The following is a 20868-nucleotide window of genomic DNA, read 5'->3' as shown; positions in this document are numbered from 1 at the left end:
ACGTTATATCTTCCAAGAAAGCAGCGGTAGCAAGGATTGTCTACACATACTGAGCAGCTCATTTTATATACAGGAGCGTGCTACATGGCAGACCAATCCGAACGCATGTCCAGCCCATCCATTATCTCAGACAATCATGGCTAGCGGGAAGGTTCCTGTCTTTTTCTGTGGCTAAACCAACTAGGCTCGTAATTTAACAATTGTATTCATATTTACAGAGGGCATACAAGTTTGTTATTAAGGCACATGAACGTTCACGTGTTCCAGAAGGCATTCCTGGCCAAAAACTCATTTTGATAAAAATGAATTTAAAAAAACATTCAAATGCCTCTCCTGTGAAGTAGTGATGTGTGACATACGCCTAGCTTCCTGAAATGGGTCACATTATAGATACAAGCTACAGAAAAGCCAGGGCCCTCTAAATACTCTAAAGCAGTGCTATTCAAAGTCGGGGTCGGGAGGAATTGCAGTGGTTTCGCCAAATGTAAAAATATTTAAATTTTGAGGGGGAACTCAAAATCAAGAGTACAGATTTATATAATTTTATGTGACAAAATTTTATGTGACAAATGATCTCAATTTTATTGTATTTATTGTATTTTTTTATTTGTATTTTTTGGTTTTCTTAATTTTGATAGGAGAGATGAAAATGTAATGAATTAAAGGTTATTTGTTGATGTGAAAATCAAAGTTTACCAATTTTAAGGTTTTGTCATTAGATTTGGGGTGGGGTGGGGTCCCAGAAATTCTGGTAAAAAAACGTGATTCCTGCTGAAAAGGTTTTAGTACCACTGCTTTAAAGGCTTTGGCCATAACCATTATGCCACCATAGAAGTTTGGTTCCATGTTCTTACCTGGACTCCCTCCTAACTTCCCTCTTTCTCCCCCTACAGAGGCGTGGTCTGAAGGGTAAGGCCCGTAAGTTGTTCTACAAGGCGATCGTGCGTGGTGGTGAGACGGTGCATGTGGGGGACTGTGCTGTATTCCTGTCCCCCGGTCGGCCCCAGCTACCCTATGTGGGGAGAGTGGAGAGCCTCTGGGAGTCCTGGTCCTCCAGTATGGTGGTCAGGGTCAAGTGGTTCTACCATCCCGAGGAAACACGCCTGGGGAAGAGGCACCACGATGGAAAGGTACGATGGATAATCATTCAACAACTTGATCAACTTTTTGATCAAATGTATCAACTATTTGATCAACAAATAATCAACTTAAATCTATTTCTCCATGGGATTAAGGAAGTGGCTCTTTATTTATCTTTTGATTTTCAATTTATCCCTCCTCTACCCAGCATGCTTTGTACCAATCAAGCCACGAGGATGAGAATGACGTCCAGACCATCTCACACCGCTGTCAGGTGGTCAACCGTGCCGAGTACGAGCACCTGATTCGCAGACGCAAGTCAGGGGGCGGAGCTCAGGACCTGTTCTACCTGGCCGGTACCTACGAACCAACCACAGGCCAGCTAGTCAGCGCCGAAGGCGTGGCCATCGTCCCCTAGCAACAACTATGGAGTGTAAACAAAACAAAGCCTTCAAGATGGCTACCTCATCTCATAGGGCTGGGCCGAGCTACTGGCGCTGGTGTCAGTGAAGCATGGTTCTGTCCAGAACTAGAAGAGTCCGTAAAGGAGGATCTTCCTTGGTCTGGTTCTAGTTCTTGCTGGTTCTGGATCTTGGTTCTTGGTCTTATTTGGGTGTGGACGATCCCAAACCCCAACAGGGATAACAGCACTTTGGACCGCAGTGGATTCTATTATCAGCACTGGAGTCATCTGACCTGAAGAGGGACTTCAGTACTCTACTGACCTAAAACAAAGACAAACAGTGCCCACTCTACACTCTGTCTCCAATAGTTGTTTTACAGTCTGTCATAGAGTCAAAGGCTGTCATAGACTGACTCTCAGGCAATCTGACAAAGAGAGACTCTCACCAGGTTGTTGCTGTAAGTGAGAATATGTTGTTTTCACTTCTCAGCCTATAGATCTGGTTATATAGAATACATGAAAGAGACTGGGAGAGACAGAGAACGTAAGGAGGGGATGAGGAGAGCAGAGACTTTTCTCTCCCCCTTCAGGGTTTAATGGTCTTACTGGTGGCCACACTGGTCTGATGATAAATGAACAACGGTGAGAAATCCCAACAGGACCAAAAACACTGTAGTTCTGAAGTGTGTGTGTGTGTGTGAGAGAGTGAGAGTATGAGTGTGTTTGTGTGCTGAGTGGTTGTAATGGATGCATTTGGTACTTGAAGAGCTCAGAGTAAATAGTGCTTTAGCGTGTGTGTTTGCTTGTCTGTGCGTGCATTGGTCTCTAGTCTAGACCTCACCATGGAAAACCCTCAATGTCTTTAACACTCAGAAAGTAAACCTACTAAACGTAAATCTATAAATATTAATTAATATATAGATCGATTTACTAACAGCTTCTTCTCTAGACAAAAAAAAAGACAAAAAGGATGATTATTTCTCCAGTCAAGCCATACACTTCAATACCTCTCATAACCTCCTATTCAGGTGCATAGATGTACAGCTTAATGATTTGTCTATCTCTGTGTGTTGTACAGCATTATGTATAAAGACGTTATGATTAAACTGTACATAGTATACATATATAATATACATGAAGAGAGAAATATATCCCTCTTTGTTGCTCTTTAGGTTGTGTTATTTTTCAAAGACTTTTCTTTGTTGTTCTTTTGGCTTGGGAGGAGGAGGTTAGTCCTCTCTTCCTGCACTGAGTATGTGGTGGGGATGGGATGGTATGGGGTCCATGAGGGGTAAAGCTGTAAATATGCTACAAGGGAAGGGTTCAAGTCCCATTTTTGGGATTGGGGGGATTTGGTGACTTGGGAAGGAAGGGGATGTTTTTATAAGAAAAGTGGAAAAGGCTTTTTGTGTCGACATCATCATTGGTCTGTTTTGTATATTTTTCATATAGGTTTTTATTGTGTCTATTGTTATGTGCTTATTCTCCTGAGGGGGTTTAACAGAATAGAAATACTGGACAGAAACCGAGTTTCTTCTATTTGCTGATCCTTAAAGATCTAGACCGGAGAGTTCTAGATGTTCTATATCTATATTATATTCCTAGAGGAGATCTATGTAGGTATTTATCTGGCCTCAAAAAAACAAAACCAAAGCGCATCTATGTTTACGCTTGATCACATTAGAATACAATATGAAGAAATATACAAATATGAAAATATTCAATCTAATCAAAATTCCGGGATCCTGCAATCATATTGAAGTAAAATACCTGTGTTCCCTCATACCTGTTGGCATAGAACATCGCTTCACCACCATGTTGCCATGGGAGCAATGTTTTCTTTCTGCACATTGCCCGGCTGTTGCACTTGAAGGCTCCATGACAACCGTATATGACATCACATGAAAGTAAAGGACAATCAGAGCCAATCAAAAGAGGGTAATATATATTTTAAAAAAAAGATCAAATCAAAATTGTGCTTAATCTTGTTCCTGCATTGCCAAAAATGTCTCTTTCTGTTTTTAATATTTTTATTTTGCCATTGTCTTTTTCCTGACTGTTATGCAAGCCTGGGATGACTGTTTTCAGTGTCGAGGTTTTTACAAGGAGAACATGAATGCCTTTTCGTTTGCAACATACATCAACTTTTTTAAACATTGTTGCTGTTACACTGCGAAGCAAAAGCTTTAAAAGAAATCTAATGTGAACATCCATATTATGTTACTTTTTGTAGGTCTTTAAACAATTTTTTAAAAGCTGTATTTTCTTAAAGAAACACTGGATTCAGTTCTAAACATCACATTGGGTAAAGTGTCATCTTCCTTGCGCAACCTGTTTTTGAGGCCCACTGGAAACAATTTACTTTGTAGGGTTGATATATACTTTGTAACATTTGTCTCAGTCAATGTTGGAAACATGACTCAAATATTTCCCCTGTGTAAAAAACAAACAAAAAAGAAAAGTTATTTATCTTAATTTTATTGCCTTTGTGTTGCGTTTCATTAAAAAAAACACTAAAAATGATATCAGCAAAGTTTTTAAATGTATTTTTATAGTACATATACAAGTTCCTGAATTTAGTTTAGAAGTTACAATTCCTTCACAATCCACTGTTAGGTGCAGAAAGAAGGAAACAGAAAGATAAATAAGCAGGGGAACCGTAAACTGAAACTTTATACCATGTTTGAGTGAAAGAGTGAGAGTGATAGAGCTATGGTGTGTGTGTGTGTGTGTGTGTGTGTGTGTGTGTGTGTGTGTGTGTGTGTGTGTGTGTGTGTGTGTGTGTGTGTGTGTGTGTGTGTGTGTGTGCACGCAGTACAGTGTGGTTTACTGGTAGACTTTCCAAGCAGTACAGGTGGGTCAGGTATTTAGAATAATACAAACGGAACAGAACCATTAAGACTACAATGCAGCCATATCACATTACCCATGCAAGAGCACACTCATTTAAAACCTGTGTGCGTTGTGTGTGTGCGTTGGTGCAGCACGCAGTGTGTGTGAGTGTAAAGCCTATACAATCCCCTGTAGTGTATAGAGTTTCTAGGACAAAGTGTATATCTTTGAGAATTATATTATTTGATACTTCCCATGATACATTCATACCGTTTATTACATTATGACAGTATCCTTTGTCACATGGATTTCTGCCATACCCTGCCTAAAGCCTCATGTTACTGTAGTCGGTTCATGGCAACTTACAGAGGACGAGTAGAGGATCTCAACACTGATCTAAGGTCACTTTTGTTTTCCTCTGTAATGTTTTAGGTCACAATTTGGGGAATGTAAGTTGATCTGCTCTTAAATTCAAAATGGCTTCTGTGCTGCCCCCTATGGTGTGTTTTTGACTGGTTAAAACTGGAAAAGTTGAATCATTCCTTTCCTGAGTGACTGTCCTAATGATCCTTGTCGGTACCAGTGGCGGTCGGTGCCATTTCAGATGACGGAGGACGATTTAGTTTTTTTAGTCAACATAGCTAATAGAACTAACGAGTTAGTAAACCCGCTACAATCATGCAGTAACGTTACAGTGTACAGTCAGTAAGCAGTTTAGCACTACACCGGCTAGCCCCGGTGGCAATAAATTAGTTAAACCAAAAGCTTACCTTGACTTGGAAGAGTGACAGTATTGTGTTGGATAGTCATAGCCAACTAGCTAACATAGCATTTCTCTGTTTGAGCAGGGTGTTTCAGTAGGCTAAACTAGTTAGCTGCATTTTCTTGCTAACTAAGTGAAACTGAAAGTGAAAAAAAATGACAATCTCTATCTCACTCTTGCTTCTCCTTCATTTTGGAAGAAATGAATTTGTTCAAAACTGTTCAATTGTTGTCTTTCTCTCTCTTTGAGTCAACTACTCACCATATTTTATGCACTGCAGTGCTAGCTAGCTATAGCTTCTGCTTTCAGTACTAGATTCATTATCTGATCCTTTGATTGGGTGGACAACATGTCAGTTCATGCTGCAAGAGCTCTGATAGGTTGGAGGACATCCTCCGGAAGATGTCATCATTTCTGTGTAAGTCTACGGAAGGGGGTGAGAACCATGAGCCTCCTAGGTTTTTTATTGAAGTCAATGTACCCAGAGGAGGATGGAAGCTAGCTGTCCTCCGGCTACACCATGGTGCTACCCTACAGAGTACTGTTGAGGCTACTGTAGACCTTCATTGCAAAAAAAGTGCATTTGGAAAGTATTCAGACCCCTTCACTTTTTCCCCATTTTGTTACGTTACAGCCTTATTCTAAAATTGATTACATTTTTTAAAATCCTCATCAATCTACACACAATACAGTGCATATCAGAGCAAAAACTAAACCATAAAGTCAAAGGAATTGTCCGTAGAGCCCCGAGACAGGATTGTGTCGAGGCACAGATCTGGGAAGGGTAACATAACATTTCTGCATCGTTGAAGGTCAATATGTGTTATTTCATAGTTTTGATGTCTTCACTATTATTCTACAATGTAGAAAATAGTACAAATAAAGAAAACCCCTTGAATAAGTAGGTGTGTCCAAAGTTTTGACTGGTAGTGTATGTAAACGTGATGTTTCAGTTTTTCATAATAGGGTATTGTGTGTAGATTGATGAGGGAAAAAAAACAATTAAATACATTTTAGAATAAGGCTGTAACGTAACACAATGTGTAAAAAGTCAAGGGGTCTGAATACTTTTCAAATGCACTGTATTTAGTATAGTTTAATCTGAAAATGATAATTTTTTTATGTTTTAAAAGTTTTACATTAATGAAATTCACTGAGGAGGATCAGATTAATGAACATCCGAGCTAATGAGCCTCCACTGGTCGGTATGTTTAGTTCCACTTCTGTGTGTTTGGCACCCATACATTATCCTGTGGTACGTGTGTGTTTTTCCTCTTTTGCTCTCAGAGCTGGATGTGTGGGCGGTTTACCTCTTTATGGCGGAAACACAGAGATATGAAGCTGTGTGCCTGCCAGTCTGAACATACACATACGCACCCACTCTCACACACACAAACACACACACTCACACAGGTACACACAGAGAACACACACACTGCTTACTTTTAATATCTCCTACTACATCCCCCCACTCGCCCTCTCATCCAACCAACGCCTTGAAAAAACACAGACATTAAGAGCAGTCTTTGACTGCTTATCTGCACGTTTGCATTGGGCTTATCTTGTTGACATTGTTAAACTACTTTACCCAGCATGCCGAGGGAGATAGAGGTACAATAGGAGGCCAGGGGCGGATCTAGGGATGACCTTGGGGTTAATGGGACAAGGGCTTTCAGATACAAAGACAGAACACAGTATTCAAAACCCGTGCGTGTGTCTGTGTGTGTGCGTGTGTGTGTGTGTGTGCTTACGTGTATGTGGTTGGGGTATTTTGGGAACATGGGTTGGGAGAGAGTATAAGGAGATCACCACTACTCCGACTCGCCTCATCCATCGTCCACTTGATATCCTGTGTGATCCGTCTGCTTATGGATAAGTGTGTGTGTGTGTGTGTGTGTGTGTGTGTGTGTGTGTGTGTGTGTGTGTGTGTGTGTGTGTGTGTGTGTGTGTGTGTGTTCATGTGCATGGGTGCATACCTGTGTCTGTGAATATAGCTGGCAGTAGTAACAGGTGGAGCTGAGTTGCAGTCTTAATTTTCCTATCCTGAGAGCGGGCTAAGCTTAACCCTAACCCTAGTTTCATGTTCACACTCTGGCTCAACCTTAACCATATCCCTAACCATAGCTTCATGTTTACATCCCCGGCTCAACCCCAACCCTTCTTGTCTCGTCTCCTGAATACCCATTCAGGCCTGAGTGATTGATTGGTGGATCCTGCTAACCTCTTCCTGGATACTGGCCAATGGCTGTGCAGTGAGAGCTATGAACTCTGCACAGGGTCACAAGCGTGATTTCCGGAGGAGGGTAAGGGGGGGAGTAACAAATACTGTGGTACCACCAATTAGTTTTTGAAGGTTATGCTAGAGAAGTCCAAGTAATCTTCCTACTTCTTTGTAAGTGGTTCCAGTTATGGGATAGCACACAGCACTCAAAATAACTTCATCGTGTGCCCCAGCTGTACCAACTGTACCCACGATTGACCAATGTTAATGTTGAAAGGGATATCATGCACAGAGCCCGGGTAATACTCCCAGTTAGTGCTGATTCACCCGGCTGAAATTTGGCGTAGCACTACATACTGAGATGGAACTGGATCCCCTGAGAAGATTTAAGGCCTTGGATACTGGCGGTGGTTGACTGTTCCAACTCTGGGGACTTCTCCAACTGGCATTGGAGTTTTAATGGATCGTGTAGGTCAAACATCGTGTTCATTTTTACTGGATGCAGCTGATATGAGTGATACGATCTGAGGTTGTTTGGGAATGTGTGTGATATTTGGGATATGATCTGGATGTGGTTGAAGTGTGTGTGTGTGTGCGTCAGTGCGGAATGCTTGCGCGCGTGTGTGTGTGTGTGTGTGTGTGTGTGTGTGTGTGTGTGTGTGTGTGTGTGTGTGTGTGTGTGTGTGTGTGTGTGTGTGTGTGTGTACAGTAACTGCGTAAGGCGGCAGACAGTGCCAAGCTGTTCTAGTCTGCCCTAGAGACAGTAGGTGACAGGACATATATTTATATAAGACCCAACCAGGCATTGCAACTCTGTTACAGGGCAAGCTAACACCCCCACAACACACACACACACACTGTTTTAATTTGTGAGACCCTCGTTCCGTTTCACCTGTATGGGCTGCAGTTAGCCTAGCGGTTAAGAATGTTGGGCCAGTAACTGAAAGGTCGCTGAGATGAATCCCCGAGCCGACTAGGTGAAAAACCTGTTGATATGCCCTTGAGCAAGGCACTTAAACGTAATTGCTCCTGTAAATCGCTCTGGATAAGAGTGTCTGCTAAATGACAAAAATGTTAATGTACTGTAAATGTATGGTATCCATCAGAAACTAGAGAACCCCATTCCTCCCCTGACCTCTCTTCATCCTGCCCCATCCGCCATTCCTCTCCACGCTCAGTGTGTTCTTTCCTAAGATCGTGTCTGTAGCCACATTGCAGAGATAAAATATTAGCCATCATATATCTACAGTTAAGAAATCCCCTTCCCTGTCTGGCGGTGTCCATTTCTGTCTCTAGCCCCTCCATGGCCCCCTCTCCCCTGCTCTCCTTGCCACGGACCATCTCAGGGTAATGCGCATCTCATCGTAATCAATGCCCCCACAGTATCTATGTCACATTCTGCTCTCGGTCTATGTCAAACTAACATGGCTGGTCTATGTGCGGCATGGTCGTCCAGGTCGCTCAAGATCCACTTCTAAATCCGACGTCCGTCCAGGTACCCAGGACATCGAGAGATGCCTTCAAGACCAGCCACCACGGGCAACGTTAAACGCTATTACCATCAAGTAGGGTTTTGCTAGGGCATTGTTAACGGGGGGATGGGCGTAAGACGTGACCTCCGGCTCTGAGGGTCGCTTATTCAATCCCAAGAAAGACACTAATTTTGTATTTCGTTGTTTTAACCCTATCTCAAACCTAAACCCTTAACTTAACCATTCGGAATGAATGCCTGAACTTAACAAGCCGTGAGGCACTGGCAAAAGCAGCAGTGCAACCCGGGGTGCAACTGCAGCAGGGGAGCAACCCAGGGTGTCCAAAACACCTAGAAATGTGACTTTTGGTGCAACTTCAACATTCGATGTTTGGAGAAATGTGAACAAAAGTTGGAATCTGAAGTCAAATTGGTCAAACTGTGAGATCTTATTGGGCATGATGACCTGCCTACCAGTCCCATGCTAGACCACAGAGTTATGCAGGGATACCCAAATCCACTCTGTAGGGAATCCGGGAGGACTTGGGCAGTGAGATGAGGAATGTGTGTGTGTGTGTGTGTGTTTGCCCTCTGGCCAGTGACAAGCTTCCTCTTTCCAGTGCTGACAAGACAACGGAACAACTAATGAGGATGAGACCCAGCTCCCTCATGGCTTATCAATATTTCATAAACACACACACACGCTGTGTGAATGTAACATAAACTTCTCCGATCCACCTAAGGGATTGTCAGATTTCTTAAAATGCCAACACACGGTTACCCACGTACCCTGGCATAGGATCTAAAAATACATGGACAGTTAACCCTGTATGGAAACCTAAAAGAAACAGCCAAAATAAAGGAAACATCAACATAAAGTGTCTTAATAGGGTGTTGGGCCACCACAAACCAAAAAGCTTCAACGCACCTCTACATAGTTTCTACAAGTGTCTGTAACTCTATTGGAGGGATGCGACACCATTCTTCCACAAGAAATGTCATAATTTTGTGTTCTGCTGATGCTGGTGGAAACCGCTGTCTCAGGCGCCACTTCAGAATCTCCCATAAGTGTTCAATTGGGTTGAGATCTGGTGACTGAGACGGCCATAGCATATGGTTTACATTGTTTTCATGCTCATCAAACCATTCAGTGACCACTAACATGACACTAGCATGATGGGATATTAATTGCTTAATTAACTCAGGAATCACTCCTGTGTGGAAGCACCTGCTTTCAATGTACTTTGTCTCCCCTATTTACTCAGTGTTTCCATTCTTTTGGCAGGTAGCTGTATCTGTGCATGTCACTTTCAGTCAATATGAAATATTTTCAGATTTCAATACATTTTGCTGTTGGGATCCAGTGGCGGATCGGTGCCATTTGAGATGAGGGGGGAATTGTTTTATTTTTCATGAGCATAGCTTATTTCTATTACAGCATATTGGATGACTGTCATTCATATTCCATTCACCCAGTTCAATGTAACAGCGATTGGTTTAGGCTACTACATGATACTCAAACGTTCCCTATACCCATCATGAGGTTTCTACAACCTAGCCTGTGAATGAAAGTTTATAACATAGGTGCACACAGGTCGCAAGAAAGATTTGAGGTGACAGACAGTGACACATGGACAGACAATGACACATTCAATACCGCCTTGCACACTCTTGCCTGCATCTAGCTGATCTAGGGTGTAATCATTAGTCCAACAGTTGCAAATGTGAGTTTCTATTGGACAAATTCAGGTATGTTTATCTCTGTTCTGTTCCATTTGCTTCGGTTTAAGAAACTTTTTTTTCTACAGAATCGGCGGAATGAATACACCCGTGATCCCGCGTAAACATGGTTCACGTCCATAGCAGCCATCAGCTAGCTGTATGGGACCAGACGAAAAAACCTATCCAAGCCAAACCATATCATAACCACTACACACAGCCTACATAGTTGTCACCATATTCGCTAAAATAACGTCATAGTCAACATAGCTAATAGAACTAACGCATTAGTAAACCCAATACAATCATGCAGTAAAGTTACAGTGTACAGTCAAGTAAGCAGTTTAGGACTTACACCGGTGGGCTACGGTGGCAATAAATTAGTTAAACCAAAAGCTTACCTTGACTTGGAAGAGTGACAGTGTAGTGTTGGATAGTCATAGCCAGCTAGCTAACATAGCATCTCTCCGTTCGAGCAGGGTGTTTGAGTAGGCTAAACTAGTTAGCTGCATTTGCTAACTAAGTGAAACTGAAACTGAAAAAAGTGACAATCTCTCTATCTTTCTTGCTTCTCCTTCATTTTATAAGAAATGAATTTGTTCAAAACTGTTCAACTATTGTCTTTCTCTTTGAGTCAACTACTCACCACATGTTATGCACTGCAGTGCTAGCAAGCTGTAATGTATGCTTTCAGTATTAGATTCATTCTCTGATCCTTTGATCAGAGACACAGTGTGTTTTCAATTATTTGGTAACGTGAATATATTTAGCATAGTTTTATCTAAAAGGATAACTTCTTTTTGTTTTACAATTTAAATGTTTATGAAATTCACTGAGGAGGATGGTCCTTCCCCTTCCTCCTCTGAGGAGCCTCCACTATTGCGATCATATTATCACCCACTGTTTCTTAGTATGAGTCAGCACTTTCTAATATTCTGTGTGTGTATGTGTGGGACTGAGAGAAAAAGTGAGAGAAAGTGAATGAGCAGAAAAAGATAGAGCGAGAGAAAGGTGTTGCCAGGGAGTGACTATGTAACAGATGTTTGTGTGCCCGTGTGTGTGTTTATTTTTGCCATGTCAAAGTGGATGTACCTGTGATCAAGTGTGTTCACTTGTGTGTGTGTGTGCAATATGCATATGCGGTGTGTGTGTGTGTGTGTGTGTGTGTGTGTGTGTGTGTGTGTGTGTGTGTCTGGCAGCAATATGCCCTACTCAGAGTTGTTTTGGCATGGGGGTGAGTGCTGTAACTGCTCCCACATGTTGGCACAGCCTGGCACCGGGACACACTCCTCAGGTGCCAAGGGTGTGTGTGTGTGTGTGCGTGCGTGCGTGCGTGCGTGTGTGCGTGCGTGTGTGTGTGTGCTTGGTGGGTGTGCGTGGGTGTGCGTGCCTTGCGTGCGCCAGGGGGCTGGGTGGGCCTGTTCAACAAGGCGAGGGGGCGGAGGGGAACTGCATTCTGAAATAGCCTCCAGACGGCAGAAAAATCTCTCTTTTTCTCTCTCTCTCTCTCGCTACTCTCACTCTTTCCTCTCTCTCACTTTCTCTTTCTCCCTCGCCTTCTCTCTCTCTCTCTCTCTCTCTCTCTCTCTCTCCCTCTCTCTTTCTTTCTCCCTAGCCTTCTCTCTCTATCTTCAAACGGGACAACGAAAGAGGAAAACAATTCGTTCAAAGTGGACTTTATCACCACTGCGTCACCCCAGCCAGCTTGCTCAAGATCCACTGCGAAATTAGACTTCAAAAGTGGCCACTAGGGGCAGTGGTGGGGACTATTACTATCAAGTAGCAAGTTGGGTTTTGCTAGGGCATTGTGGACGGGGATGGTGGATGGGCGTAAGTCGCTAGGCACCCGTAACTTAACCACTCAGAATTAATGCCTAAACTTAACCACTCAGAATGAATGCCTAAACTTAACCACTCAGAATGAATACCTAATCTTAACCACTCAGAATTAATGCCTAAACTTAACCACTCAGAATGAATGCCTAAACTTAACCACTCAGAATGAATGCCTAATCTTAACCACTCAGAATGAATGCCTAAACTTAACCACTCAGAATGAATGCCTAATCTTAACCACTCAGAATGAACGCCTAAACTTAACCACTCAGAATGAATGTCTAAACTTAACCACTCAGAATGAATGCCTAATCTTAACCCTATACCAAACCTTAACCCTTAACTTAAACATTAAGAATGAATGCCTAAACTTAACTTTCGAAATTTGACATTTATGGACAAATGTATGATCATGCATGAGACCGTGAGATCTTGTTTGGTCACCCAGCTTGTATGTTATGTCTGCTTTTAACTCCTCCTCCTGTGTGTGTGTGTGTGGCGTGTCTGTGTGTGTTTGTGGTATTATAGTCTAAACTGTGTTATTCTCTTCACGTCTCTGTCGCCTCAACTTTTCACCTGTAATCATCTCTTCATCTTTCACGCTTGAGACTGTGTATGTGTGACTGTGCTCGTACTTTCGACGTTCGTGCATGTGCACGTTTGTGTGTGTGTGTTTGCATTTGCGTCCCGATAGCTCTCGTCTTTCATCCCGTCAAGCGTCCCATCACTCCATCCCTCATCAATCATTCTGTTCTGTTGATCCATCATCAACAGAGGGGGCCTGTATTTAAACGATAGGATCTCTCCACCCCTAGAAAACACACAAGCGCATACACCCCCACGCGCACACACACACACACAGACACACACGCACAATGTAATCATTGCGGTATAGTGTATAGTGGAGGTATTCTGACACGGTAGAGGGTATATACGTATACCTTACCCACCACAGTCCCATTACTCCCCCCTCCATCACACTCGAAATCAATGGACATACACACACACAGTTTCCATGGCGACAGATAGGCAGCCATGCTGGATGAGTAGAGAGTCCCTTGCGGCATCTCCTTTGTCCATCTCTCCATCTCTTTCCTTTAGTGATGACAAGAGAGGGAGGAACACGCACGCATGCACACACACACACGCACGCACGCACACACACACACACACACACACACACACACACACACACACACACACACACACACACACACACACACACACACACACACACACACACACACACACAGACATACCTCCAACTCCACCATACCTCCAACTCCACCATAACCCTAATACACAAGCGGTCGAGACTATCAGCCCTAGGCTTTTAACTGACTTGGAGATGCTGTAAATCCTTCAAAAACGTGCTTAACTTGAATGTCAATGGGAATTTGCATTAAGATTCAGCCCTTGATCAACAGTGTTACATTGTTTGGCATTCTGTATGAAAATGACACATTCATCAGTTTGGGTTGACTTGTCAGGCTGGTTCTGGTTGAATGGTGCCTCTCCTTCATGACTGTAGCCTTACGGGAAACATGGATGGCGTGACAGATGGAGGGAGGGAAGGATGGGGAAGAAGGGGTGTATTTTTGTGATTGTGAAAAGAGGAGTTGTCACATTCTGTTTGTTTTTCATCCAGAGATTGAGCCAGATTGCTCAAGATTGACTTAAAAAAATGTTGTAACCCTATCCAAAATCTTGAACCCTTAACTTAACCATTTGGAATGATGTGGAGCAGGAGGAGCAATCCAGGGTGTCATTTAAAAAAAACATTTTACGTTTGGAGCATTGAGACTATCCTATCAACAGGACCTGAAAAACTGTTCATTTCTATGTTTCGCAGAGTCGTGGCTGAAAACAAAGAAGATGATCGTGGACTTCAGGAAACAGCAGAGGGAGCACCCCCCTATCCACATCGAAGGGACAGCAGTGGAGAAGGTGGAACGTTTTAAGTTGGTGGGCGTACACATCACAGACAAACTGAAATGGTCCACCCACACAGACAATGTGGTGAAGAAGGCACAACAGCACCTCTTCAACCTCAGGAGGCTGAAGAAATTTGGCTTGTCACCCAAAACCCTGATAAACTTTTACAGATGCACAATCGAGAGCATCCTGTCGGGCTGTATCACAGCCTGGTACGGCAACAGCCCCGCCCTCAACTGCAAGGCTCTCCACAACTGCGGTCTGCACAACGCATCACCGGGGGCAAATTATCTGCCCTCCATGACACCTACAGCTCCCGATGTCACAGGAAGGCAAAAAAGATCATCAAGGACAACAACCACCCAAGCCACTGCCCGTTCACACCGCTATCATCCAGATGGCGAGGTCAGTACATGTGCATCAAAGCTGGGACCAAGAGATTTAAAAACAGCTTCTATCTCAAGACTGCTAAACATCAATCACTAACTCAGAGAGGCTGCTGCCTACAATGAGGCCCAATCACTGGACACTTTAATAAATGGATCACTTGTCACTTTAAACAATGTCACTTTAAATAATGCTACTTAAATAATGTTTACATATCTTACATTACTCATATCACATGTATATACTGTATTTTTTACCATCTATTGCATCTTGCCTATGCCGCTCGGCCATCGCTCATCTATATACTTATCTGGACATATTCTCATCATTTGATTTGATTTGAACGAGGACATGAATAATATACATCTCGCTGGTTTTTCTATGCATCGTCAAGACCGGACGGCAGACTCGGGTAAGACGAAGGGAGGAGGGGTGTCTCTTTGTTAACAACAGCTGTTGTGCAATCTCTAATCTTAAGGTATTCTTGACTTTTTGATCGCCTGAGTTAGACTACGTCATTATAAGCTGCAGACCAAACTATTTACCAAGAGAGTTCATCTATATTTTTCATAGCCTTCTATTTACCACCACAAACCGATGCTGGCACTTAGACCGCACTCAACAAGCTGTATAGGGCCAAAAGCAAACAAGAAAATGCAAATCCAGAGGTGGCATTTCTCGTGGCCGGTGATTGTAATGCAGGTAAACTGAAATCCGTTTTACCTCATATTTACCAGCATGTGCAACTACAGGCAACAAAACAATAGATCACTAAAAATCTACACATAGAAATGCATACAAGGCCCTCCCTCACCCCCCCTTTGGCAAATCAGACCATAACTCTATCCTCCTGCTTCCTGCTTACAATGAGGTACTCAAACAGGAAGTACCAGTGACGCGCTCAATACAGAAGTGGTCCGATGAAGAGGATGCTAAGCTACAGGATTGTTTCCCTTGCCCAGACTGGAATAGGCGGGATTCATACAATAACATGGAAGAGATTACCACATCAATCACCGGCTTCATTAATAAGTTCAGAAACAACGTCATCCCCACAGTGACCGTGCATACATACCCCAACCAGAAGCCATGGATTACAGGCAACATCCACACTGAGCTAAAGGCTAGAGCTGCCACTTTCAAGGAGCAGGACACTAATCTGGTGTTTATAAGTAATCCCACTACGACCACCGACGAGCCATCAAACAGGCAAAGTGTCAATAGAGGACTAAAATGGAATTTTACTACGCCAGCTCTGAAGCGCGACGGATGTGCCAGGGCTTGCGAACTATCACGGATTACAAAGGGAAACCAAGCCGGGAGCTGCCCAGCGACGCGAGCCCACCAGGCGAGCTAATTCCTTCTATTCTTGCTTTGAGGCAAGCAACACTGAACTATACATGAGAACACCAGCTGTTCCCGATGACTGTGTGAGTCTCGCTCTCCATAGCTGGTGTGAGTAAGAACCTTTAACCTGTTTGGGATAGGGGGCAGTATTTTCACGGCTGGATGAAAAAAACGGACCCAAATTAAACTGGTTACTACTCTTGCCCAGAAACGAGAATATGCATATTATTAGTAGATTTGGATAGAAAACACTCTGGAGTTTCTAAAACTGTTTGAATGGTGTCTGTGAGTATAACAGAACTCATATGCCAGGCAAAAACCTGAGAAGATTCCAAGCAGGAAGTGGCCTGTCTGAGAATTTGTAGTTCTTCTTTCTAGTCCCTTTCGAAACAGTATCTGTGCTGTTACGTAGCACTTTCTAAAGCTTCCATTGGCTCTCTAAAGTCTTCAGAAAGCAGATTGAGGCATTTTCTGTCTCTGGGCAGAGTAGAGGAGCTCAGTTTGTCAGTGGTCTGCCTGGTGACAAAGAGATTGGATATGCGCAGTCCCGCGACCATGCTGTTTTTTCTTTTTCTCTTTGAATGAATACACTATTGTCCAGTTGTAATTTTACGAGAAAAATACCATAAAAATGGATTTTAAACAGAGTTTGACATGCTTCTAAGTACGGTAAAGGAACATTTAGATTTTTTTTGTCTCGAAATGCGCTCGCGCGTTACCCTTTGGATAGTGACCTGAACGCACGAACAAAACTGAGGTATTTGGACATAACTATGGATTATTTGGAATAAAAAAAAAAATATTGTGGAAGTAGCAGTCCTGGGAGTGCATTCTGACGAAGATCAGCAAAGGTAATACCATTTTTCTAATAGTAATTCTGAGTTTAGTGAGCCCCGAACTTGGCGGGTGTCAAAATAGCTAGCCATGATGGCTGAGCTATGTATTCAGAATATTGCAAAATGTGCTTTCGCCGAAAAGCTATTTTAAATTCTGACATAGCGATTCCATAAAGGAGGTCTGTATCTATAATTCTTAAAATAATTGTTATGTATTTTGTCAACGTTTATGATGAGTTATTTAGTAAATTCACTGGAAGTGTTGGGTGGGAATGCATGTTCTGAATGGCACATGCCAATGTAAAAATATGTTTTTTTATATAAATATGAACTTGATTGAACAAAACATGCATGTATTGTATAACATAATGTCCTAGGAGTGTCATCTGATGATATGACTATTTTACACCATTTTAAAGACAAGACTCTCATTAATCTAACCACACTCTCCGATTTCAAAAAGGTTTTACAGCGAAAGCAAAATATTAGATTATGTCAGGAGAGTACCCTGCCAAAAATAATCACACAGCCATTTTCAAAGCAAGCCTATATGTCACAAAAACCAAAACCACAGCTAAATGCAGCACTAACCTTTGATGATCTTCATCAGATGACACTCCTAGGACATTATGTTATACAATACATGCATGTTTTGTTCAATCAAGTTCATATTTATATCAAAAACCAGCTTTTTACATTAGCATGTGATGTTCAGAACTAGCATACTCACCGCAAACTTCCGGTGAATTTACTTCATTACTCACGATTAACATTCACAAAATACATAACAATTATTTTAAGAATTATAGATACAAAAGTCCTTTATGCAATCGCGGTGCCAGATTTTAAAATAGCTTTTAATTTGACACCCACCAAGTTTGGCCCTCACCAAACTCAGATTTACTATAAGAAAAATTGGATTACCTTTGCTGTTCTTCGTCAGAATGCACTCCCAGGACTTCTATTTCAACAACAAATGTTGTTTTGGTTCGAAATAATCCATAGTTATATTGAAATAGCTCCGTTTTGTTCATGCGTTCAGGTAACTATCCGAAGGGTGATGCGCGAGCGCATTTCGTGACAAAAAAATTCAAAATATTCCATTACCGTACTTCGAAGCATGTCAAACACTGTTTAAAATAAATTTTTATGCGATTTTTCTCGTAAAATAGCTATAATATTCCAACCGGGCGACGTTGTATTCATTCAAAGAGAGAAAGAAAAACATGGAGAATTCACCTGAACGCGCATCTCCAGTGTCACTGTTCTCAGCCTGACCACTCACATAATCTCCTGCTGTTTTTCGCCCAGAGACTGGGGAGACGTCATTCCACTTTCTTGCACCTTCTGAGAGCCAATGGAAGCCTTAGAAAATGTCACATTACAGCAGAGATGCTGTATTTTTGATAGAGATGCCAATGAAGGAGAACAAATTGTCAGACAGGGCACTTCCTGTATGGAATCTTCTCAGATTTTGGCCTGCCATATGAGTTCTGTTATACTCACAGACACCATTCAAACAGTTTTAGAAACTTTAGAGTGTTTTCTATCCAAATCTACTAATTATATGCATATTCTCGTTTCTGGGCAAGAGTAGTAACCAGTTTAAATCGGGTACGTTTTTTCATCCGGCCGTGCAAATACTGCCCTCTAGCCCCAACAGGTTAATGAGATGACACTCCATCTTAATTCCTCTTCCACATTTACTGGAGTGGTTGAACAGTGAAGAAGAGAACCTCCCCAGACAGTTTTTTCATCAAGACCAGTAGGTAGGGGATCTAGTTTCAGGTGTTTCTTTTACGCCTGCTACGTTAGGTTAGTTTCAAGCAGACCACCATAGCCCCCATGCCAAAGAACGCCAAGCTAACCTGCCTAAATGTCTAACGTCCCTTAGCACTCACATGTATTGTTATGAAATGCTTTGAAAGGCTGGTCATGGCTCACATCAACACTTTAATCCCAGACACCCTGGACCCATTCCAATTCTCATACCACCCCAACAGATCCACAGATAACGCAATCTCTTGCACTCCACATTGCCCTCACCCACCTGGACAAAAGGAATACCTATGTAAGAATGCCATTCATTGACTACAGCTCAGCATTTAACACCATAGTCCCCTCCAAGCTCAGGACCCTGAGACTGAACACCGCCCTCTGCAAGTGGATCCTGGACTTCCAGACGGGCCGTCCCCAGGCGGTGAGGATTGGCAACAACACATCCGCCACACTGACCATCAACACGAGGGCCCCTTAGGGGTGTGTGCTTAGTCCCTTCCTGTATTACTGTTCACCCACGACTGCATGGCCGAGCATCCCCCAATCCACATCGATTGGGCTGTGGTGGAGCGGATCAAGATCTTCAAGTTCCTCAGTGTCCACATCACTAAGGAATTAACATTGTCCACACACACCCACACAGTTGTGAAGATGGCAAGACAGCACCTCTTCGCACTTAGGAGGCTGAAAAAATGTGCCGTGGGCCATCAGATCCTCAAAATGTTCTACAGCTGCACCATTGAGAGCATCTTGACTAGCTTCCTCACCGCTTGGTACGGCAACTGCAGGGCACCCGACCGCAAGGCGCTACAGAGGGTGGTGAGTAAAGCCCAGTACATCACCGGGACCTTGCTCCCTGCCATCCAGGACCTCTATAAGAGACGATGTCAGAGGAAGGCCCAAAAAATAGTCAAAGAATCCAGCCACCCAAGCCGTAGACTGTTCTCTCTGCTACCGCACGGCAAGCGGTACCAGTGCACCAAGTCTGAAACCAACAGAACCCTGAACAGCTTCTATCCCCCAAGCCATAAGACTGCTAAGTAGTTAGCTAGTTAACTAAATAGCTACCCAGACTATCTGCATTGACCCTTTTTGCACTAACCTTTTTGACTCATCACATACGCTGCTGCTACTGTTTATTATCTGTCGCTTTATTACAAGTTATATGTAAATATGAACCTAAATGACCTCTTACCCCTGCACATCGACGCGGTACTGGTACCCTGTGTATATAGCCAAGTTATCGTTACTCATTGTTATTTATAATTACCTTTATTATTAGTTGTACTTTTCTATCATTTCTCTATTTTTTTGTCTCTGCATTGTTGGGAAGGGCTCGTAAGCATTTCACTGTTAGTCTACACTTGCATTCACTAATATACACTAAAACTTTGTCTTTCGATATCCCTCTCTCCCTCACACAGAAAAAGATGGCGGATCGAAGAGAGGGCAGTGCGGCAGGTGCTGCTTCTCCTCCAGATGCTGTTATTTTATCTAAAGATCAGGTGTATGCCGACCCCAGCTAAGTAACTCTTGCAAAGATTTAAAGCGCAGTTATACGTTTTTATCTCCAGTACATTGCCACGATTGTCAGCTATGTAGCTGCTCTACTGATAGTCTCAGTGCGTCCTTGCTGGGATGACAATCAATCTACTGTCGGGAAATGCAAACTCCCCAGACAAACACCTTGGTTCACCGTTCCACACGAGCGGATAGTACACATCATACCAGAATGTTCTGAATAATGGCCAAGTCTACCTCGCTCCCTATTCGACTGAATCACTTGGGAGTAACAAACACAAGTCCAACACCTACAGGAAACTGCTAAGCTACCTATTCACTACCCTCCTGCTCTCTGGGGAGATGCACCTCAACCCTGGGCCTAACTCCACTGAACCCAAAATACTCACCAGAGTGGAAAGCAGTGGAGGGCTGTGTCCTCAAATCATCGCCGCCGCTGAGGTGGGTGAGCGTTATGGTCCCATGATTTCTCTTGAGTCACCCGACTCCTAGATGAAATTTGACTCTCCAAACATATCAAAGTCGCTATACTCGATCCCCGACTCTGCTTCTGGCACGCAAGCTGTTTTAATTAGTTCCCCACATCCAGTGCAAGCGCAAGGGATAGTTAATTGCACTAACGAACTGCCCCTAATCAAAACTAAACAAAACGGTCTAAACCCAGCAGTCAGATAACACCAGTGTGTCAATCACGCTGGAGTCATCTGGGACCCACGAGCTAAGCTCAAGGGACTACTA

At 43.0% G+C, this 20868-nt stretch overlaps 1 protein-coding gene across 1 annotated transcript in view; it reads left to right on the top strand.

Moving 5' to 3' along the window:
• The window catches only part of bahcc1b (BAH domain and coiled-coil containing 1b), a 76924-nt gene extending 72918 nt beyond the window's left edge, over nt 1-4006 (top strand). The window contains 2 exon segments of the mRNA XM_014179744.2: nt 894-1130; nt 1289-4006. Of these exon segments, the coding sequence (XP_014035219.2) occupies nt 894-1130; nt 1289-1498 (447 nt within the window). The 3' untranslated portion in view covers nt 1499-4006.
• Nucleotides 4007-20868: the final 16862 nt, after the last annotated feature.

The sequence above is a fragment of the Salmo salar genome, chromosome ssa28 (genome assembly GCF_905237065.1).
Source record: "Salmo salar chromosome ssa28, Ssal_v3.1, whole genome shotgun sequence".
Lineage (NCBI taxonomy): Eukaryota > Metazoa > Chordata > Actinopteri > Salmoniformes > Salmonidae > Salmo > Salmo salar.
This window is presented reverse-complemented; position numbering and strand designations above follow the sequence as displayed.